Consider the following 24,137-nt stretch of genomic DNA (forward strand, 5'->3'; position numbering starts at 1 on the left):
GTATAAATGTTTTCAGCACTGAGACTACTTGGAAACTCACATTCCATGTATACCACACAAGAATCAGGCTGGTTTACATCATGTATGTGACTTAATGAGTCTTTTTCTGTTTCAATTTTAAAATCCTCTGCTACATTACCTGCATGTGTCTGTTCGGTTTCCTGTCTCAAACTGATATCATCTTCTCCTGATTTTGCCTGTTCTGTATCTAGGGGATTTATTTTACTTGACACAGCTTCCTCTTGTGCAAATACCATGTTTTGTTGGAAGGAAACAAATGGAGCATTAATATCTTTTGTTGTATCAGTTTCCTGATTTTGAAGCACATCTGTACCTGTAAGATCACCGTCTTTTTGGACCATCAAAAACTGTTGACTGAACAAATCTGCTCTGTCCAATGACTTAGTGAGAATACTTTTTCTTGTTCCTGATTTAGAGTCTGAAGTATTATCAGTGGGATTGTCGGAACTGAATTGATTAGTATCTCCAGGTTTGGGAGACTCCACGGTGTCATGTTTCAGTGTAGACTGATGAACATCAAGAACGGGTTTACAGACGGTTGCAGTCTCAGTGCTACTTTGCTTGTCAATTCCCATGTTTACCATCATAGATTCAGGCTGATTTACACCAGAGCTCTGATTGGAGGAGTCAATTCCTCTTGTAGAAATTTCAAGGTCCTTAAACAATGGATCATGAGAAACATTTCCTTCTCTGTTTGTTGGTTCAACACCAACAGGAGTTTGGAATTGTTGAAGAAAATGTTCGGTCTGACTTATTTGCAATGATCCTGAAAGTGAGGTCTCTTGCATTTTTTCTAGAAAGTGCAGTGACTTCATAAGATCTGCTTTACTTTGTTTTGTTCCTGATTTAGAGACTGCTGTGTTATCAGGGTGTTTGTCAGCATTGAATTCATTAGCATCCCCAGGATTGGAAAACTCCAGCAACTGCTGCCTATTGGGGTTCAGGTCAGACTGAACAAGATCCAAAACAGTTTTATTGTCTGTTTCTGTCCCAGTGCTGCTTTGCTTGTCACTGTCCATGTCTATTGTAGAAGCCTGTTTACTTGACACATCTGCATCTTCAAAGGAACTCTCTACACCAACAGCGATTTTAAATGGAGAAAGAGCACTTCCAGTCTGAACTGGTTGTACTGATTCCGTAAGAGAGGAGGACTGCATTTCCTCTAGAGAAATGTCTTCACTGTAAGCTACATTTTCCTTTTCTGTTTTAGTTGCCTGATCATGATGTACAGTAAAAAATGAAATAGGGTTGGATAAAGTTTGTTGTGAAGTAGATGCTACAGAATGGAACAGAGAACTTTTTTGGCTGGCTGGAGAAAGATCAGCTTCAAAAACGATGTTAAACTCAGGTTCAGGAGCAGCAGCTATGTGTTGGTGATCTGCACTAGTATCCATTTCATTTGATGAACATTTCATTTGCTGTTCCATTGTCTGTGTAATGCTGGTGTTTCTTCTTTGAATGCCATCCTCTACATTGCAAGCAACCATCTGCATAGAATATTATCATACATGTTTATAAATATACTAGTGCTGCACAGTAAATTCCAACAAAATCAAAATAGCAAAATGAACCTGTGCAGTTATTTAATTACAAAAGGCTGCAATTTATTACAGAGAAACTCGTATAGTTGAAAATTTATATAGATATAAATATATATTTTAAAACATTCTATTTAATAAGGTTTTTTTTGGGGGGGGGGGATTGATTCCCCAATTTTCTCCTTAATTTAATAGTGTCCAATCTTTTCCGATTGTGGGTGGTGTAACACACTCGGAGGACAGCGCTATCCGCTCCTTCCGCTTGCGTGAGCTCACAGACGCCCCTGATCGGCTGTAGAGCCCGTGATTAATGTGGGAGCACTAAGTACCTCTCCTCCCTCCCCTCTGAGAGAGCTCAGCCAATCAGCTCTCTCTAGACCTCCAGCTGCGAGAGGTTACAGCATCACCCGGGAATCGAACTCGGGATCCTGACTTTACCACTGTGCCACTCGGAGGCCCTGATCAATTTATTTGTGCCATTAATTGAAAAATGTATAATTTAAATATGATATATACCAATCCTCAATTAGTTTAATGCTGAATAACTAATCCCAGGAACTTCGGAACTAGATAAAGTATATTACAGAGGAGCTCTAAGGAAAAGCCTCATGAAGGAATCTTTATCATAGTCACCATATTCTCCAAATGCTGAACAAATGTAAGCACTTAATTTTGATGCACTGAACTGTAGTCTAGGATAATGACAGAGTTATTTATTCAAGTGGCTGTGTTATTTAGAAGATTACAGTTTGTACTTTTGAGACTGCCATGGCAACAGCATGCTGCCAGACTGAAATAGCAAATGAACATGTGAAATTTCTTCCTATGCTAAATTATAAACAAAAAAATGCAGCCTATCTTGCTGTTCCCAAAGATTCAACGGTCATCTGAAAACTGTTCTTTACATTATTTAATTATTTGAACATTTAAAAAAAATTAAATTTTTCTTTAAGTTTGACTAAAATACCTCCTTTAGAATTATTTTAAATGAAATTTATTTGTATTCAAACTACACTAACGTAAAAAAAAAAAAACATAAAGTGCTAGAGTGTTTTTGCCTCAGGCCTCCATAATACACAACCTTTTGATAATGCACCATGAAACAGATGATGAGATAATAATCTATCATTCATGTTTAATTCCAGAGATGTGCTTTTTACAGGATCCCCATTCTCACAACAGGATGTTTAATACTTACTTTAAAACTTATTTCTCCAGGCTCCCGGCTTTGTAAATGGCTAAGCTGTTTATGAATGTGCTTCTCCAGCATTGTCTGCTTGTTGAGCAGAGTCTGGACATTCTGAGACAGGGCTGTCTGACCTCCCGGAGTACAACTCGTCAGCAGGGAAGTTGTCAGTATTTCTTGTAGATTCTTCCCTTCATGACCGAGAGCTTGAAACCATGACTGTAACATGGCACATATAAATCACTAATCATACTCAGTTAATCTGTATATGTTTGCATGTTTAAGGAACAGCTGGTGTGCATATAAGTGGCACAGCCTTATTGTGTTCTAAATGTGCCCGCGACTTCGTTCGTATGAAATTTAATTGCACACTTATAAAATTCAAAATTTACAACACCATCTGTTGAATTTTTAGATAAATTTTTAAATTTTCAAGGTAGACTTTTTATGATATAAGGGTTTTACATTTAAATTTTAAATTAGCATATCTTCTCTTCCCGTGGACCAATTGCGATAAAACAAAGCCTATATGTTACCTCAAGCTTGGCCAAATACACCTGTGAAAATCCCATTAAACTTTGTTCAGTAGTTTTTATGTGATGCATGCACAAACAAACAGACAAAAATTCCAAAAAACATTTCGATGTGTTCTATTACTCATGTCACATCACCCCAAATTATATTGTCATGCCAATTTTAAAGTTTTATTATATGTATAGATTTAGTATATGTGTTCATTCTCACTTCTAGTGTGTCCAGTTGAGACTTCTGGCCTTTTTTTAACACTTTCTCCTGCAGACTGTCCAGGGTTTTACTGCACTGCTTCAGCACAAGGCTACAATGGTTTTCTCTTTGAATGCTCTCATCCATACCGCTGCATATATCCTATACATGCACATAACACATACATTTTTAATAATAAAAAACTAAACACAATAATACGTACATTTCATATGGTTTCATAGGTACATATAATGGACTTTCCATTGTGCTCTAGCACATTTTACAGGCTGCTGATGTAAAACATGTCCAAAATTGCTTACACTGATTTGTTTGGCCAAGCGGGAGGCACAGGTCTCCAGGTTATCCCAGGGCAGGTCAGTCCAACTTGCGTCTTGAGATAATTCTGCCTGCTCCCTCATCTGTAATTTCAGTGCTGTAATTTCAGAGACCAAGGCTTTGGCTTTCACCAGAAGACAATGAGCCTGCTTTAAAACTTCCTTTCTTTCAGTCAAGCCAGGCCAGGGAAAAAGCACAGGTAGGGCTGCAATTTGCTCTTGGAGTTCCTGAAGCTGCTGCATCTTGGTCTCAACCTGCTCTTGCTGGTGCTGGCTGGAGGAAAAGTGCCCCATGTTACTCTGTAGGAGTCTATAAAACAGACAGTAGGTTGAACAGGGATTTATAGTCTATAATGTATATGCAAATTAAATGTAAATTATTAAATATCCTTGAACTGACTTGGTAAAACATGTCCTAAGTCCATTTACCTTGACTAAACTATTAGCCTTAAATAACAAAAACCCTTAATTGACGTAAAACCAACTACTTGAAGAAATATTTAGCCGGCCAATTACCTATTAGAGGTTTAGTACATAAAAATATAAATTACAAATTTAAATTGGTACTCTTTTACTCCTTTTAGAACTTAACACTTCATAAACAAATGAAAAACCGTGCATAAATATCACCGTATACCCAACCATGTATACATATACTGTACAGTACACTGTGCTGTATGGACTAGGTGAGCAACATTTGTGCTTGTGCAAACTGTACCTGTGCTGCTCGACTGCAGACCGCCACACAGAATCCCACTGGAGCTCTGCATTCTTAAGTATGCCTAAGACATCGTGCAAGTCCTTTCCCTCTCTCTCTTTGTGTCTTTCGAGCAGTGCCTGACCTGTGACCTTCAGCTTCTCCAACCTGCTGTCTCCTTCAGCCCTCTGGTCCAACACCACCTGATCACACATCAGTCATTACATTCGAACAGACTTCGAACGAAAATAATGAGATATGAACCATTTGTGAAATTCAATTTTGACATGACTGTGATAGTGATAATATCCCGAAATGTGAAATGAAATATATTACTGCCAATACCTTTGGCTCTTTTGAACAGCCAGTTGCAAATCAATCTGAGCAGTAATGTAAGGGTCTGGTGAATGGGAATTCAAAATTAAAAAAAAAAAAAAAAGGGGGCTAAGATGCAATTTAGATGTGGGTCTAATCCCTGGCTTTCCATGTGCTCAACCTTTTCAGCACAATTTCATCTTTTTGCATTAAATTGGCCATTTTAGTACCATTCCTCAGGCAACTAAGGTCTTTATATACTCATTATTTTTACCAGTTTAAAACTGGGATAACTTTTCGCAAAGCTTTTTTCTAACTATTTAAAAATATTTCACATGTTAATACCAGGTATAAAAAAACTGAAATGTAAAACAGGACTGTCATAATGGTTTAATTCCTCAACATTTAATTTAAACAGCATTCATATGTCTTTTTTTTTTTCACCTGGAGTTCCTGCAGTCTCTCCTTAGTTTTATGTGGGATGCTCTGAGTGTCTGGTTCCTGAGTGTCCACAGACTGCTGCAATTTTTTAAGCCAGTCTTCTGTTCTTTCTGCCAGGTGTCTAAAGTTCTGCAAATCTTTAAAGAAGTCTTCATTGCCTAATGAATCCTCATGTAGCTCTTTTGCTTTGGAAACGATGTGTTTGGATGGAGTTTGACTTTGCTGTTGCTGAGTGTTGCTGAAATCACCTTTCTTTGGTGAAGGATCTCGGGTCGTCAGAACTGTGACTTGTGAATGAAGACCTTCTGATTGTGTGACTTGAGTATACTGGTGCTGTTGAGGTTTGCTGAGGTTCTCTGCCTCTTCTCTCCTCAGGATGATCATATCTTTGACGGCAGAGATGTTCGCCTGTAGCTGAGCCCCAAACTCAGTAAGAGACAGCAAGCTCTCTGTGCTAGCCACATTAGCCAACATGGCAACCTGGTGCATGAGAGTTTGTGCCATCTCAGTTTCTAGCTGAAGTTTCTCTGATAACACCTGTAGGGAAAAACAATTAGGGAGCTGATGATCATACAGTATATGACAATCGGTGAACTACAAATTCAAATTATAACACTGTTGTTAATGTATAATGCTCTTGTGTCTATGTCACTTTTTACCTGGATGTCCTGGTGGATCTGCATACCCTCAGATTCAACAAGTGTGCTCAGGGCATCGTTTATGCAATGTATAGAGGACATGCAGTCCGTCATCCTGGCAGTGACCTGAGCCTTCGCAGCAACCAGCTCTCTAAAGACATCACTTGTTTCAGTGAAGACCTCCTTCACTTCCTCCAGTTGCTTCCTCAGCTGACTCTCAATCACCTGGAAAAAGAGCATACATGGTCAGTATATACATTGTGTCATTAGCCACAATAAAAAGAGCAGGAAATAAACCCATTTTGTTTACAGATGTACCTGAAGCTCTGTGGGAGGTTCACTGCTGTGTAGAATCTCCTTTATCTCAACAGATCTGCAATGGAGACGTTCCACATTTTCTTCCTGTGTCCTGAGTTCCTCCTGTTGGAGCCATAATAAAGCCACAAACATTAACAGGCCATATGTATCAATTATACTCAAACCCCTAGGAGATCAGTGTATAGTCATAGATCAAAGCAAAAGGGAAAAAAAACATTTTTCTTTATGGGACTACAGAAGTGATCCTTAGTATGATTTTGCTATTATAATTAAAGAAAAGGCTTTTAGCAACTTATGTAGGATATTCGCAACTACCACCCAATTTTCATGTACAACAAATGTTTAACATCAAAGGAACAAACTTTAGGAATTCTTGAAAAATGATGTTTGATGTTTAAACTTTAACAGATTTGACTACATAAATCCGACCTAATATCCAACACTGGATGTTTGTATCGTAAAAGCTGGGTGTGAGCATTTACCTAGTCCATATTGTCACAGTCATTACAGTAAAGAACTTTATTCTTCTTCTGTATTACAAAAGTTTTATTAGATGATGAAAAATTGCTTTTCACTGGAACGAGCCTTCACTTTTAAGAATGTCTTTTTTACTTGATTGAAGAAATTGGGTGTCTTTGAGTGTTCTAGATGACATATTCTATACAAATCCACTGGTATTCTGTTGTTCATTAATATCAATGTCTTAAAAAAGTTACCTGCACATCAAAAACCTCCTGTTCTGTCTGAAATGGGTGTGATTGCGCAAGCGTCCTCAGTTTGGTGTTGGTCCAGCTGTCTACCTCCCTGGCCAACAAGAGAAGCTTATCCCACACTGATAGTCCAATCTGCAGATTCTCAAAATGGCAGTCTGTCCTTTCACTCACCTAAGGAGGACATGAAGATAAACACATTCTTACACACTGCCCATATTGCTTACCTGTACGTCATTCCAAATAGCAGTACCGCTCTTTAAGGTGTAATGAATACTTTTAGTTTTGACAAGAAAACAAAGAGAAATACATCTAGCCAGCGGTCCATGAGTGCATCTGCCTCGGCCTCGAATGGAGCATCTGGACAGTCTGGGATATTTCGCATCTGAGAGTGCAGCTGCCGGCACACAGCTCGAAACTCCTCCACACTGTCTCCAAGAGCATTCAGGTCTGATTTAATGCTGTTTACCTACACACACATGCAAAAAACAGAGGAGGAAACAATGACATCAGAAAGCATAGTATCCCTTTTAGCATCCCTTTTAATCATCTACAATTAAGTGTCACATCCCAGCTCATCCCCAGTTCTGGCTGAGTTTACTGAAGTTCTTTCTGTTTACTAACCACTATCTAATTGCATACCAATGAATAATTAAAATCTTGTTTCATTTCTGTCTTTCCAAATTTTGCCCATGTGTTCTTGCATATGAATGAGCCTTTTTTCGTGTTTATACTGCTATATATTGCAATCTGCTGTAACAGAAACACTACAAAACATTGACATTGGTTATCAATTACATATCAACAAGCTGGTGACAGGATCATGGGCACCCAAGACTCACCACCCATGCCTGTGGAAACCAAAAGCCAGCCTATCTGGTCAGATCCCACTGAAAAAAAGCCAATGCCGGATGGACTGCCAACCTGCCCAAGACTGCCAACCTGGCCTCCAAGCTAACCAGATCTCAATCCGTTCTAATACCCCACCCCACAATCCACAGCTTCCAAATGATTATTTGCCAATATCCTGGTGTTGACACCACAGCACACACCCAGAGGTCTTGTGGAGTCATGTCCCAAAAAGCCAAAGCTGCCCAGGTGGCACAGGGGAAACATAAATAATACTAGGTATAATGTTTAGCAGTGGAACGTTATGGATGATCGGAGTATATGCCAGGGCGGGAAATGAATTTAATTATCTCTTACATGTATGTATATCTTATATATGTAATATATAAGATTATTTGCATATATCTCAATAGCATTTTTTTGCTACTCCCCAAATTAAAACAGAATTAAACAGGAGTATTGCAAAGCTCATGATAGCTTATATCTAATTACAGGTATAATTAAATTACACAATTTAAGTGTGTCTTTAATCTGCCACTATTTTGCTGTTGTTTTGGCCGTTTACAAGAGTCACACTAAAATCAAAGCAGGTTTCTCAGACCAGCACACACTCATTGCACAAATTCAATACCAGGGCTTTTGTAGGAGTTTTTGCATGTTGTAGCTTACTGTATATTGCCATCTACTGTCCTTACACAGGAATTTACAGAGGCACAAGTCATACCCTGGTGATGAGTCGCTGAAGATTTTCTTTTCCCATGTAGGAGGCCTGCTCACTTATAGTCTGCTCACTAATCTGTAAAGTGTTGTTAAGATGGGCACGGCAGCTCTGAAACCTCTTCAACAGCTCGATCAGGGAAACACATTCCTCTTGACTGCAAATCCAAAAACATAAACATGCATGGTTTACACGATAGATAGAGACAACTTTATTTGTACAGTTGACATGTTGTACTGATCGTCCTTATTTTTTTTTCCCTGACAGCACTCGTACCTTTCACTGAGTGTTTTGTGGATCTCCTCCCACTGGACCTCCAGCTCTCTAAGGCCTTCGTCTGAAGTGTTTGTCTGGGAAGATGTGTCTCGCAGACTCTGGATGTCTGAGTGGACAGCTGCTAGTTTACTTTCTATGTCTGTCAAACACCGCAATCTGAAAAATAATGTCCGAAAAAAATGGATATTCAACAAAACTGATAAAAATGGCACATAATGAAAACAAATATGGGCAACTGGAGTTGGGTATCAAACCGCTGCATAGGCTGCTGCATGATACTTCTAACAGAAGCAATATATTCGTTCCTAAATATATCGGTTATTAAAACTAGATCATTTCTTACTTCTACACAAATAGTTGCAGTTTCTACCTTGCTTGAGGACCACTGTTTAAGTATCAGATTTACGGATTAAGCGTGGGTTTTTGGGCCACTTTATCTGCCTCTGCAATGTTGTGAAACACCAAAACAAGCATAATGGCCATTTTCCATTGTTTTTCCTCTAACCTGTGCTGCAGGGCAGGAAGAGTGGGCTCTTTTAGGCCCTGCCTTTCTACAGATCCCTGAACTTCATTCAGAGTGACTTGAAGACCTTTCCTCCTTTTCCTTAGCATCCTCTCCCTCTTCTCATCCTCTTTGCTGCTCTGCACTTCTCTCCTTTCCACAGCCTGGATCTCTATTGCACATCTGGTTACTAAATCTTGACAGCTGCCTGGTTTTCCATCCAAAGTTACACTCATCCCAGCATCCTTTAGCATGCAGTCAATCTTCGCAGCTTCTTCCTTAGCGGGCTGAAGCTTCTCCTTGATGACTGCTAGTTTGGAGTCCGGTGTTAATGCAGATTCAGATGTGGACACCTCCCCATTCAGCTGGTGTAAACGATTCAAGAAGAGTCCCAGAGCACAGAGCACTGACTGCGTTCTGTTCAGTCGATGGTCCAGTAGCTGCAGGCGCTGTGTACAATTCTGGATTACCTTCTGTTGTGTAAGACGGGTTTGAAGCTCAGTCTCACTCAGGTCTGAAGAGATGGTCACCTTAGTCTCTGCCTCAGAAAGGATCATCAGTTCTTTTTGGATGTGATCCCCCACCAGCTAATGGCATCAGTAAATGATAAGTATATTTGTGAGAGATTGTGAGATCTTGTGATTTTCTTCCTATAAAGATATTAGTCGAAATAGGTCGAAAGACATACCTTTATGTCTCCATGTATTGTTGTTAAATCAGTGAGGGCAAAGCCTTTGATGTCCAAAGTCTTTTGAACATTCTGTTCCACCTGATCAGAGATCCGTTTGATACGAATATCAGTTGGCTCTAAAAAGTCCAAAGCACTCTTGAGGGATCTCATTCTACATAAAAAAAAAAAAACAGTTAAAGAAGTAAGACATGATTATGCTCTGTGTGTGTGTGTGTGTGTGTGTGTGTGTGTGTGTGTGTGTGTGTGTGTGTGTGTGTGTGTGTGTGCGTGCGTGTATGTGTAACCTGGCATGAAGGCAGATCTGCTGTCCCCTCCACTGCTCAATAAGCTCAACTCTGTCTGTTTCAACCCCCACAGGTGAAGAGCTCTGGAGCTTAAATTCAAACCATAAAGCCTCTGTCTGCTGCCTCAAGACCTAAACATACCACAGAAATCAATAACACTCACAAAGACACATTACATTTAATAATAAAATGTGTATTCAAAACTTAGGTAACACTATGTTCGAACAAGAGGGAGTGCTGTTGTACTGAATATCAGCATGGACATGATGTGGTTGTATGCACACAGGCACAGCCTACACGCAGAATTTATCACAGCTGTGCGGATATTCAGTACAGCAGCATGAACTTGAGTGTGAAATTGCTTTTATTCAACAGTTCCAGTAACACCAGTTATTTTCAAGAGCTGATGTATTATTTGTTTGTTTATTGAACCAGTTATTTGGCTCTACCAACACATCCTTCCTTTAAAACTAACTAACCTTGACTAGCAGAGCTGGTGACTATTAGCGACCCACAGTTCAAGTAATTAACAAGGTTGAAAAGTAGTTTTAAATTCTTAACGGTACTGTGTAAAAGTGCTTCCTTGACTGCTTTTGATGTGAGTTTTGGCAGGCTGCTGCTCTCATCTCTTTTCAGTCCTGTGGACCGTACAGGTCTTTCTTTCACCCATGCTAACAGATAGTGTATTTAAGGATAATATAACTACTGTATAAATGAAACATATACACATATACAGACATTAAACGTCCCAGTGCTGTTACTGTCTATTATCACCACTCATTGAATGGCTCTCGTCCAATCAGATTACTTGGAACTATTGTATAAGATTAAACATTTCTCTTAACTGGGAAATGACGAGGAAAATAAACCGAGAAAATCAAATGGTTTGGAGAAAAGTGTGTATAAGCTACTAACAAATACATTCAGTAAATATGTAAGTTTCTCAATCTTAGCCCTGTATTGTTTGTTTCGTTAAAGCACGTACATACAACTGGGCAAAAGCTCATTCAGTTTTTAATCAACAAGTTTACACAAGGATATTACTGTAATAAAATCATATGTAATAAAAATGCATAAAAAGAGTGAACATGATAACAGATAATAGAGCTTGATAATGAGGAACGTCCAGGAGATATTGAAGCCCACCTGGAGATCTTCGAGGTGTTTGTTTATGGTGGCAAATGACAGGATGGAGTCTGTAAGGAAATCTGGGCTCAGTTGCTCACTGTTCATCTGCAGCTGCTGTTTAAATCCTGAGAGTGCAGCCATGTAACTGGGATATTAAAAAAAAAAAAGCCAAAGACACATTGTTTTTACTGAGGTCTATTTGTGGTTTTATAGACTAGACAGTTATTACACAAGAAAACTTATGTTACCATGATAGCTTGATGATAATTTATGATCGCTCTCAGTTAATTCTATTTGTTTTGAGATGCATGACATGATTTAATTCCTTAAGTTTTGTGGCTATTAAAAAGCTGTTCACATTGGGGCATATTATTTAGCAACTACTACAAACTGTTAAGAAAATTACGGTATATACATAGGAAATGTAAGTAATTATAAAAGTGAGGATGTGAGTCCATCATAGGCGTCTGACATTGACATTAACATTTAGGCATTTGGCAGACGCTCTTATCCAGAGCGACTTACATTTCTTTTTAATCTCATTATACATTTAAGCAGTTGAGGGTTAAGGGCCTTGCTCAAGGGCCCAACAGTGGCAACTTGGTGGTTGTGGGGTTTGAACCTGGGATCTTCCGAACCGTAGTCCAATGCCTTAACCACTGAGCTACCCCTGGCGTCTGTAAAGTCATGCATGTGGAAGAGGGGAGTTAACACTTTCTTCCAAAGGGTGGTCAGCTGCTGTTTGATGAAACACGAGCTGCGGTTCATCAAGATGCAAAATCGTCATGTGTTTCGAAGGAAGCATGTGTTAACATGTTTGGGTAATAGGGAGTCTCGCAAAGTGAAGTGGAGAGAAAATGTGGAAAGATTACAAAAATAAATGCAGGTATACACTGATAATTCACTTTCATAGAAACACCTAAAAACATGCAGATTCATGTAGTTATCAAACCACATAATCATGTGGCAGCAGCCCAACACATAAAATCATGCAGCCACAAGTCAAGAGCTTAAATTAATATCAAAAAAATGAGTTTATCTGTGACTTTAAGCGGGCATGGTTGTGGGTACCAGACAGGCCGGTTTAAGCATTTCATAAGCTGCTGATCTGCTGGGATTTTAACACACATCAGTATCTCAGATTTCACATGGTTTTACGCAGTGTGCTGCTCCGTCAAACATAATAAAATGACAATGATGTAATAACTTTATACATGATCAGGTGCACAGGTGTTCCTATTAAAATGAGATAGGGTTCTGGGAATTAATTTCACACTGCTGGATGACCATACTTGTACGTAGTAATACTAAAATATAAGCATTGAAAGCATTAAAGGTGTGTGTGGTAAAAATAGACATGATGCCAAAATGGTCAACCTGCTTTGAGTGTTCTGTATGGGCTCCCCCACGTCTTGTCTTTCAGTAGTGTGGATGACAGTCCTCTCTGCAGTCTGTTTGGTCTCCCCACTCTTAGTACGTACAATGACCTGTGAGAGTACAAAGAGATGAGACGGTGTTACAGGCGGTGTTCACACACACCTGCTAAATATTATAGGCTTTATGATAAACTTATGTGATTATGGACACATACCTGTGAATAAGACTGGCTTGGGGTTTGGCTAGCAGGCAGCTCAGGTTCTCTCCTCTGTGCTCCCTCGCTGCTCATAAAAACAAAATGCATACAATTAAACCACCATAATTTAGAAGTGACATCGCATGCATGTATAAATCAGGACTGTGACAGCTAGAACAATATAGAAATAAACACAGTTTCGAGCCTCACCGTTGTTGACATGGTTTAATGTTGCTGCTTGACCTGACTTGGTAGCGGACAGTCTTCACTTTGCCGTCACCCTCTGTCAAATGGGTGATGGGCTTAGAGGAGCTTGCTGGAGAGCTCAGGGTGTTGCTGAGCTTGTGAAGTGTATCCAGACGTTCCTGAGGCTCCACTACTAAGTAGCATGCCTGGAGGTAGATGTACAGCACAATATATTCAGTATATATATATGAATGCTACATTACTACACATGCATTTAAACCTTACAGTCCATACCATATGGTGCCCTGCTGGTGACATCCTTGCTTAACAATAATGAGCAGCCATAAGGGTTGAGAACAAGATACTGATGTGTGACTAGAGCGTGTGTAACAAATGAGCTACAGCATGTTGCTTTCCATAATACCCTGTATACACAAGCATACCAGCCGGGGGCACAACATAATTATCACAACCTTGACCTTCCAGTCATATTGCATTAAAAAGTTTAGGCCATCACTTAATTATTATGTTCCCTTGACTCAATATGGCCTTTCCATGCATTAGCTTACTACACCAGCTGATTGATGTAATACTGGGCCATATCAGAGAAACCATTTTGAAAAATCACAGTGAAGCTCTTTTTACAGACAGTATGTATAGACTGCGTAGAAGAAGAAAAAATTACGCAAAAAGCAAAGCTCAAGCGTTAATCAGTGCAAAGAGGCAACGCCCTTTGGTTACACCCTGCAGGCTGCCCAAACATGCACAACAGCAATGAATCATAACTGCACTGATTCAGGTTTTTTTTTTAATAACTGCAGGATTGAACACATCAGGAATCTCTGGGAACTCTACCAAATTGATAAGTTTGGATTAGATTGATTTGAATGGTATCCATTGACACGTTTCTCTTTTAAACTCATGCTTGTTTTTTTGTTGTTCCACTTCATTCACTTAATAGACTGTAGGCAGCAAAACTTGCAGAGCCCCATGTTTCTTTCAGTTATAAGAAATGAAGCAAACCTTAATTTATAAATGCATCCCCATCAGTTGAAATTAACTAATTTACATTCAATTAAATGTATGTCTATCCTAAAGACAATAGAAGCAACTACTAACGATTGGAATTATTCCTTAAAGCATGCATTTATACAGGGTCATGCATATTAGGGAGAGAGGTACCTGTTCACTGCACACTTGGTCTGGATCACAGGCTGGTATTTCTGTGTTAGTGTCTATGTCATGCCTCAAAACAGCCACATTAACTGACTGTCTGCGCTCAACCTCTCGCCATAACTCAGGCATAAAGGACTCAATTGCCAAAAGGACATCCTAGGTGGCAAGACATACAGTAGACGTTTAGCCCTTCCTAATCATCCAGCTTATAGGAGTTCTACAACAAGCATGACAGCAAGCTACAGTATAAGCTTACACAGATGTACAGTTATGGGAAGTTATTGATAACTTTCTGCTTGCAGTGGTTCCCTCACTTTAATAACTTTCACAGGTATTAAACTGTTATATAACATTTGTTTGTTAGAGCCTTTCATCTAAAGGAATTAAAATTTTCGAGAGAATGCAACACAACGATTAAACATTGTCCATTGTCCAAGGCACTTGATCAAGGACCCCACTGTGGCTGCTTAGGAGGTTCAGGATTTGAAACCACAGTATTCTGAGCAGTCATCCACAGCTTTAACCACTGAGTCACCACATTCCACAGTTAGCTGTTAAATAATATAGTGAGTATCTCACAATAATGCATTGATCATTTTTTATTTCATCAGTTAAGGAAGGAATGTAATTGATCTTAATCAGAAATTAATATTTGACTGATTCGACTGATTCTGGTACTGTAAGTTAAAGAAAGGCTTCAACCTTTGTGCTATATGTTGTGTGCCCCATATTTCATATACAACTCATATACATCAGAGAGTTACAACACTATTCAATTCATCACTGCCAGGTGAATTGAATAATACTATCAATAATATACCAATAAGTTGGCAACAGGATCATATGCACCCCTAGGCTTATTTATGCCAGGACCAAAGCTAAGCCGAATTCATTCAACTCAATGCAGAACAAATTGCTGAAAACAAGTCAATACTGGCTATGATAGAAAGGCACCAGAACACCCAGCCTAGCACTGGCGTGTATGAGGCTAAGCAGGCGAAGAGTTCAATGCGGTTTCTTCTGTATCTTAATCTGTTCGAGCATTCACGAGATGTGCCGAACAAACAAATCAGATTAATGGAGGCCTCAACTCGCAACCCACAGCACTCAATGAATCCCCAACCTGAGGGGCCAGAGCGGCCCCGGCTGGGGAACCCTCACAATACCGGGCTCAATATTTAGCGTTTTAATGCTATGGCTGATCGGTGTTAATGCATTATAGAAATTTACATTACCAGTAATAGTTAGAGAAACCTAAAGAACAAGTCCTAATCTTCTGATTAATAGAAACAATGCTGTTAGAAATGCAAGAGCCACGCTATAGCAAAACAAACATTTATGACAATGATGAACAAAACTACTCTAATATTATCAGTCATGTTCAACATGCAGATACAGAACACTCAGTCAGGTAAGGCTTGATTATTTTTCCTACCTCCCACTGGGCCTTGACGGATAGAGAAAGTTTTTCCAGGTCCTGAAGCTGAGTTTCAGAAGAGAAGGCACCTACACATTCTACAGCTTCTAGGAATTCATCTAACACTGCGGGATTTAGTCTTCGCAGTACACCCTAGAAGTCAAAATATTTACATTAATACATTAAGATGAACTTTTAATTTTACTATATACAGGTGAATGTGTTTGCACTGAAAGCGAAGAAGGGATTGTGTTTGCACATAACCATAATCTCAACTAAATGTCATGTGTGAGATTGGAAAATGTCTGTACATGTTGCGTGCACGTGTTCATAAACCTGCATATACTGTACAGTTAAACTTGCCATTTATGATAAACCTTTAGGCAAAACGGCATAAACTGCAAGTATTTGAGTAGTTACTTTTAAAAATGTCCTAGGGCAAAAATGTGACACTTTACTGCAATGCAAATTAGTCAGTCAGTTTATTTGGTTCAAACCTCTGATTATATTGTATGGTCCAAAATGTGCATTGCTCAGCTCAGCTCTACTATTTTTAATTGCCTTAGAAACACATTGTTTTAACAGGGGGATTAGAATCAGTTAGGGAAAAGACAAAGGCATGTTTTCATCACAGTGATTATAATACTAAGCATAAGAGTTAAGTCAGATAAGTAAATATGGACAAAAAATGAATACATGGTATATTTAGATTGAAATATACCTGCTTTCTCTTGACCTGCTCTTTAGACATGATTTTGTTGCTGAATATGGTGATGACCTCCTCAATGTGTTGATGAAGATGCTCTCTGGCCTTGTCCAGCCTGCTCCTAGCCATAGCCTGAGCTCGGGAAAACACCTCGCTCTTCCCAGGGACATGGCGAGGATTTGGGGTATTAACTTGGCCTTGTTGTTTCTGGTGTTTGCTGGGGCTGAGAACTTTGGGCCAAGTCTGAGCGTGTTGTGGAGCGTGGGGTGATATTCCAAGCTGGGTAAGTCCCTGTATGTCTCCCTGTGTACGTATCTGAATTTGAGCCTGTACTGGTGTCTTGACATGCATGTGCGATGTCTCCATGGGCTGGGGAAGGCTTTGAGCCTTGGCCATGAGCCCATAATGTTGTTGTGGGTTGACACTCACAGTTTTACACTTGAATTTTGATTCAGAAGTAGGATTTTGTCGCTGTAAGGTAACTGACTGAATAACAGAGCTGCTGGATGACTCCGATAACTGCTGAGGACATACACTTAATGCCTGATCCTCAGTTTGAAACTCCATATGCATCTCTTTTCCTGTGGAAAACTGCAGAAGATCCTGGTTCTTTATGATCTCTATGTCTTCAGCTCTCAGCAGGACACCAGGCTGATCCTGAAGCTGGAATTTAGGATCAGCCTGAAAAACTACCTTGGATTTAATGCCAGTTTTAACTGTCTGCTGAGGGTAGCCAGGCCTCTGTTGGTGCTGAGATTGTGTAAATGACTTCTGAGAGGGTTTCTTAGGTTTAACAGTATCAGTTTTATATTCCTGGGAAGTTCCTACTTGGGGCTCGGGTGCATTGTAAGAACGAATGATAACTTTAGGAGGTGGCTGATCGGCTTCAGTCTCCCCCTCACGCTTCACTCCCATAGAAGTAAGCATCTCTAAGATCTCCTAACAAACAAGACAGGCACAATTAGATGGCACCATGACAGAAGATGTGATCTGTTTGCTCTTACAGCTATAATCTGCGGTTACCTTAGAGTTTTTGACAGTGTGCTTCACTCTTCCCTGTAGGGCATGCACACTGAGAAAGGGCAGGGAGGAGTTCTCTTGCTGTTTTTCCAGCAAAGCTTGCAGATCCTGTCCTTCTGCCATCACCTGTGTCTGTAGCTGCAGCCCTCTACCAACTAGTGACTGCAAACCAGACAGAGCACATAACAATCAAGCTTCTAATCATGAATGTGTATTATTGGCACTGGATTGATATGCTTTGCATGCTTACTTTAACTGTAGGGTGAGGCCCTTGGTGGCCCCTGTGTTGTGATTCTTTCAAATGTTGGCAAAGTTCCATGGCTTCTGTGTTCCAGTGATCCAACTCAGCAAGCTTACCCTCCAGGTGAGACGCTGTCTTCTGCAGCTCCCCACATGCCTGATCCGCCTCACCCAGAGCCTGCCTTATCTGCACACACACACACACACACACACACACACACACACACACACACACAATCTCAGATTTCAGATGCTTTTTACTTAAATCATACCATGCCCTTATGAGACCTTCTGATAGTGTGAGAAAATCTTTTAAAAGAAGCTGCAATTACCGCTGGAAGTGTGTGTTTCAGCTTCTGCAGCGTCTCTTCACTAAATTCTGCAGATGAAGACAATAGGTGCCAGTCTAAGTCTGAAACTTTCTTTGCCATGGCCTAAATGGTTTGTGGAAAAAGAAAAATACACAACTTTTTAAAAATACAATACTTTTTTAAAAAGATATGGACATCTACCATTTCGTCTTCAAACATATTAATCTAGGCTAACACCAATAATGGCACAAATGATCTCATTAGGAGGTCGCTTGCAATATACTGACAACCAAAACATGGTATTGAGGATAAAAAGTGTCTCACCTAGGTGAAAACGTTCATTTTGAGATAGGATCATATTACACCATTTTTCATGATACTCCATGCTCCATGTTTATGTAAATATGCATACACATTTATATATATATATATATATTTTTTTAGATAAAAAAATATATTTTATAATTAAACATTTGCTAAATACAATTTCAGGCCTTTTTGTGTAGTGCCCATAACTAAGTTTTTGAATTAAAATCTTAATTTCATTCAGATGAAACTTAGCCAATTCAGATTTCACATAAAAAGACATAAACCTAAATAGTGTTTTTAATTCTAAAATGCAAAATTGTTAAGATATTGCAACATGAATTTGGCATGGTTACGGACACTACAGTTTTTTTGGGGGAAAAAATTACACGGAATGCTTTAAGCAACAATTTTTACAGGTCATATGCTTCTAGAAGATTACACCAATTTTAGTATCAATATTCATAAAGTAATTAAATTAATTAGCATTTTAAATTATTATTTTTAAACGAGACAGTATTATTCTGAAAAATTGCCATTTTTAGGGCCCATTTAAAATCATCTCTCCAGAACAGATGAAGTTAACAACTTGAAATTTTTCAAGAAAGCAAGATTGGTCACTTCCGTGTTGCATACAGTAAACTTCGGTAGTACTGTAGCTTCTTTGGCACACACATTTTCTGTATTATACTGTATATACACAACATAAAAAATAAAATCAGCACCAGTACTGTGTTTTTGCCATGTACAGTATAGGACCAAATAAGTAAGCATAGCAGTGGTGTCTTTACTACTAAAACATATTAAATAATGAACATTGTGTGGCTTTTGATACCGTCTTTAAATTCCTATTACTTGGCACTCACACTGGTGAAACTTATCTGCACAGTGGGAACAATTCAGCACAACCCACATTACATTTCTAAAAACTTTTCCAATGCTTCTTTCTTGTTTTTCTTGTGATGAGGAATGAAGTCTTGACGTACCTGCAGTCTCTTCCTGTACACGTGCAGCGCTTCAGAAGACACCTCCACGGCCTCCCTTAGCGTAAACCCTGCTTCCTGGACTAGGTGTTCTGCAGCCTGTGCACACGGGGCTGCGCTGCTAACTTGCTGTGCTGGCACTGCCTGCAGACAAAAAAATCAAGAATGAAAAAAGGGGCAAGAATCAGACATATTAATAAACATATTAAAAGTCTATTGGTATAAACAAAAATCCGCTAATGGCAGCATTCATACGCACAAACGTTTTCTTCTTGATGAAGTCTGCCCATCTTCTGTTAAGTTTACCAAGCTCGTTTGCAAAAGTGGAGCTGGTGGAGCTGTCCGTCATCTCAATCAAAAAGTTTCCCGTTTCATTCAGCAGGGCCTGGAGAGAGCTCCATTCTGACAGTCTATCAGGGACCTGTGCACCACACACAAGCAGAACAGATTCGTGTTTTTTTAAGTTGAATAACAACATTATTGGATGTTAAAAAATCCTCTTGTGATAGAAATGAGTGCCTTATGAAGAATCAATTATAGAATTAAAGAGAAAGAACTTTAAATGTGTTACATGCAGTTCTATATTCTGGAACTATATATTATGTACAGACCTAATAATTTGTGATTGGTTATATGTAGACAAAGAACTTCTTGCGTATTAGTAAAATAAATATTAAATTAACAATGATTTCTATAAAATTGGCATAAATTATTGCACAATTATCAGGAAAGGAAATACAGATACAGTAAAAATCTAATATACCACCAAGGTTGTGATATTCCGTTCTCGGCAACCTTTCCTATTCATAATATATAAGAAGACACGACTTTAATTTCACAATATAATGAAGAATTAAATACTTGATAATAAAGAAATACGTGACTGTATTGTGCTTGTTCGTCTGTGTGTCCAGTGGGTTTAGTCACTTAGTATATTACAGTTATTGTCAGTTTGTAAACTCACTTTCCAAATACGATCATGTTGCTTAATGCAAAATCTGTTTGTTGTGTTTTTATTTCTTGTTTGTTTGTTTCTGCATAAACCTCCTTGAATGAGATTTTAAACTTATGGTACAGTATTTTCTTAAATAAACAACTGCTCTAATCTGTTCAATGCCCTGAATATAAAACTGTAAAAAAAAAAAAAAAAGTATAATTATTATTATATATATTTTTGGTTGTTTAAATATGTATAATTATGTTTAAATACATAATAGTGACAATGGCAATTAGGCAACCTTTACTCACAAACACATGTATGTTCTGTATGAAAGGAAGCCTTTCAGAACTCATTCTAATCACCCAAAATGTTCGTGCTATGAACTGATTGATTCAATACCTTCTGCCCTGTCTGGGACTGGTCCAAGAAGACTTTTAGTGAGTGTGAGCAGTGTTTGTATGACTTCCATGATGCCAGCACACGGTCCATACCGCTCCTTAAAGTGTGTGCTTCTTCTATGCTCACTGTTATTTCACTCTCAGTCCCCTTCACCTGTCTCTTGACTGTCCCAGTGTCCTCTGCTACAGGATGGAGACAAACATTGTGAATTGTACAGAGAAGACAGGTGTGTCAATTTAGGTCTTATTAAGGAATAATTAAAAATTATTAGGGAATATTATCCAAAAAGATATTTTTCCCACAACTGAGTCTACTGGCACTTAGACAATGCAATATAAATATCTTATTTTAATTTGTGGCTTTCCTCAACTAATTTATTGAATAAATCCTTAGTCAAGAAGAAAATTAAAAGACTCAAATTTTGACCTTTTTTTCACATGTATTGTAAGAATACGTAGACATGGTTTCCCATACACACTCACTGTAGCTTAAAGATAACATGAAAGTTTTTCGGCCCCAACTGAGTGGCTCAAATTTAAGTAAAGGAACACATTTGGTAATAAATGATCATCCTGTTAACAGTACTAAAAAAAAGCATATAAAACTTAGCTTAAGTGTTAATTTTAACTAGATGTCCATAAAAGTGTTTGTGCTAAATGATGAAAATGGCTTAAATTGGCGGCCAAACATATTAAAACAACATATGCCTTGGAGTACAAGTGCAAGTAGTTCTGCTTGTGTACAAAACAGGTGATGTCATTAATTAGTTTTCACATGTCCGGACTGTCTAGGCTATATAGCAATTTAATTGCATAAAATAACTAATTATTTTTATTATCTTGATTTTCATTATTAAAAAAATATTTAAAAAGTGTATGCATTTATTAAAACATTAAATTTCACTTTCTCGATCCTTTTGGTGAATTCAGTTGGATTGACTTACCCAGGGCTGCCTTGCCAGTGTATGTGCTGGCGGTCTCTTTCAACTTTTGGAGTGCTGCTATTAACATGGACACCAGGCCTTGCTTCTCGATGGTATCCTAATGCAGTGTACAGGCATAAATATTTTAGACAACTGATATTACAAGATTAGGCTCTATTGTACATTAACCTAATACATGATTTAGTCTGTATAGTATTGTATCTTCTATACTCTTGAATCTCTTTCTCTAACTCACTTACTCATTCACTCACTCACATCTCTTTCAAAAGGAAAAATAAAAACTGCTGGCTCTCTTTAGCTATTAGGAAATGATGTGCCTCTCTTCAGATCACCTTAATCATAATAAAAAAAAAAATTATCCAATCTCTTCCAATATTCATTTACCTAGGGCATAAGGGCTCATAGGATCCATCATCCTTATCCTCCCGTTCGCCAGATCGCAACTCAATTCAACAATTACGTAAGATCTTTTGTTCTCAGCTGACATTAAAATCCTTAAAACCCTGATTAAGAAAATATGACCTTGAGAAATGCTTTTTATTTATTCTGTACACAACAGACCATAAGCTTGTAGACTATATCCCAAAGCATACAGAAGCTGTTCTGAAGACTTGAGGATAATGGATCCATCCTTACGTAAGTTAAGAAACTTCATATTTTTACCACCTGTATGTTCCGCAAAGCAATATGACTTACATCCCAGTCCTGCAGCAAGGACATCACAGACTCCTGAGAGCCATATGGTCCTCGCCAGACAGTCAGCTTGCTCTTCAGATGGTTTAAAAGCTCACAGACATGGTGCCAGTGCTCCCAGTACTCCAACTTGATGCCATGGTACTTTGCTATCACTCTGGCATTGGTCAAACTGCATGATAGTTATAAAATAGTTAAAAATATATGCTAAAGATTTGCAGTAAAAATATTTTGGGGGGATTTCTGTTTTTCTTAATTAGAACTATTTATTAATTTAAAAATATATTAAAATATTTTAAATATATATTAAATAAATAAATACAAAATTAAAATTATATATATATATATTTTTTTTTTTTTTTCTTTTTTTTTTTCTGCAATACAAACAAAAAACACTCTTTGGATTAGAAAAAAATGACCAGCCCACCGTTTCTTGAGCTCATCAAGTTTTTCAACAGGAACCTGAGAGGAACCATCTTCGTCTGTGTTGTGGAACAGATAAAGTGTATCCAAGTGGCCACTCATGTCTGGCATTAATTCCTGGAGGAATCGTTTATTTAATTACCATGATAATAAGCCTTGATAGTTAACTCTGAAAAAGCAGTTGAACTGGCAGGGTTTAGAAACCTTGAGCTGCTGTTGCTTGTCTCTGGCAGTTCGGGCAGCACTCGCGTGGTCACCAGAGTCGCCCTGATCCTCAGAAAGTACTGCCTCTATACTATGTAGCCACTGAGCCAAAGTGTTTAAAGGAGCAGGCAAAGCTCCATCCAGCTCAGTTTGGTATTTCTGCAGCTGTACAAAACAGGATGTCATTAAATGCCAACACACTATTCACTATGCAAAGTAATGCAATCACCCTGTTTCTCTTCCTTTACTTAATCGATGTGCAAGATTGCTGCAACTCACCCTGTCCTCCATGTTGTCCCAAGCCTGTCTTAGGGCAACCTGCTCCTCTGTCAGTTTGGGGCATCGATTCATTGCACTCAGCATTGGAATCACTGGACGTCGCTGTTCATAGAATGAGCCCACAAAGCTCTGGAATGCCTAGATCAAAACAGTCCTGTCATGTCCCTTGGTCATGCCATCAAACTGCTAGGAGTTATTTTTAGAAGATTTTCAACCTACTGCTTATTGACACTAGTTAACTGTTTGTTGACAACATCTAAAGCTGTGTCATCTTTCAAAGTAATGAGCTATCTATTGCATATAGCAAAAGGGTTACTGTTTCTTTGTCGAGGGTACAGATATGCCACCCCGGAATTTGTTTACCCCCAGCCCAAAATATGGCACAAACCATATACTTTTACCATTAAAAAACATGTTACGACAATTAATTCAGTACATTAATTAAATTAATTATATTAATTAAATATGCTCAGTTGATGCTCATATTTAATATTAATTAAATATGCTCAGTTAATGTCAAATGTTGAAACAATTTAAAATTTATTTAGTTTATTTATAAAACTATGATGATGTTGGTCTTTCGGCTGCTTCCATTGAGGTGTCGCCACAGCAGGCCATCTGATCCGCACACAACTTGGAACAGGTTTTACATCAGATGCCCTTCCTCATGCAACCTTCCCATTTTAGCCGGGCTTCGGACCTGCACCGCATCCAAAACCTGGGGTTTGGGCATTGGGTGGGAACCGAACCAAGCCTGTCTTTATTATGTGGCCCCAAGCTTAAACAAGATAGCACCAGACTTAAATGCTTACCAATGATATGGTTATGTGTTTGTAAGGATGCTGTCGCCTTCGTTGTTTTGTATTTGTATTGAATAAGTATTGTGCTTTATGTGTGCACACATATTCTTAGATCCTAGTATTTATTTAGGAAAATGGTAGTAAATGCATTCAGAACACTGTCAAACA

The 24,137-nt window shown here is 38.6% G+C and overlaps 1 protein-coding gene across 1 annotated transcript in view; it reads right to left on the reverse strand.

Moving 5' to 3' along the window:
• Nucleotides 1-24,137, reverse strand: part of LOC128515024 (nesprin-2) — a 118,797-nt gene that overhangs the window by 88,250 nt on the left and 6,410 nt on the right. Inside the window, 33 exon segments of the mRNA XM_053489005.1 lie at nucleotides 990-1,508; nucleotides 2,758-2,964; nucleotides 3,490-3,630; nucleotides 3,789-4,113; nucleotides 4,522-4,706; nucleotides 5,251-5,793; nucleotides 5,916-6,119; nucleotides 6,213-6,314; nucleotides 6,929-7,096; nucleotides 7,233-7,391; nucleotides 8,496-8,646; nucleotides 8,766-8,921; nucleotides 9,271-9,854; nucleotides 9,956-10,109; nucleotides 10,243-10,373; nucleotides 11,389-11,515; nucleotides 12,748-12,857; nucleotides 12,962-13,031; nucleotides 13,154-13,335; nucleotides 14,312-14,461; nucleotides 15,741-15,875; nucleotides 16,444-17,367; nucleotides 17,452-17,610; nucleotides 17,699-17,875; nucleotides 18,021-18,122; nucleotides 19,292-19,432; nucleotides 19,548-19,709; nucleotides 20,628-20,809; nucleotides 21,571-21,667; nucleotides 22,267-22,435; nucleotides 22,691-22,803; nucleotides 22,891-23,055; nucleotides 23,170-23,307. Coding sequence (XP_053344980.1) covers nucleotides 990-1,508; nucleotides 2,758-2,964; nucleotides 3,490-3,630; nucleotides 3,789-4,113; nucleotides 4,522-4,706; nucleotides 5,251-5,793; nucleotides 5,916-6,119; nucleotides 6,213-6,314; nucleotides 6,929-7,096; nucleotides 7,233-7,391; nucleotides 8,496-8,646; nucleotides 8,766-8,921; nucleotides 9,271-9,854; nucleotides 9,956-10,109; nucleotides 10,243-10,373; nucleotides 11,389-11,515; nucleotides 12,748-12,857; nucleotides 12,962-13,031; nucleotides 13,154-13,335; nucleotides 14,312-14,461; nucleotides 15,741-15,875; nucleotides 16,444-17,367; nucleotides 17,452-17,610; nucleotides 17,699-17,875; nucleotides 18,021-18,122; nucleotides 19,292-19,432; nucleotides 19,548-19,709; nucleotides 20,628-20,809; nucleotides 21,571-21,667; nucleotides 22,267-22,435; nucleotides 22,691-22,803; nucleotides 22,891-23,055; nucleotides 23,170-23,307 — 7,032 coding nt within the window.

The sequence above is a fragment of the Clarias gariepinus genome, chromosome 27 (genome assembly GCF_024256425.1).
Source record: "Clarias gariepinus isolate MV-2021 ecotype Netherlands chromosome 27, CGAR_prim_01v2, whole genome shotgun sequence".
Lineage (NCBI taxonomy): Eukaryota > Metazoa > Chordata > Actinopteri > Siluriformes > Clariidae > Clarias > Clarias gariepinus.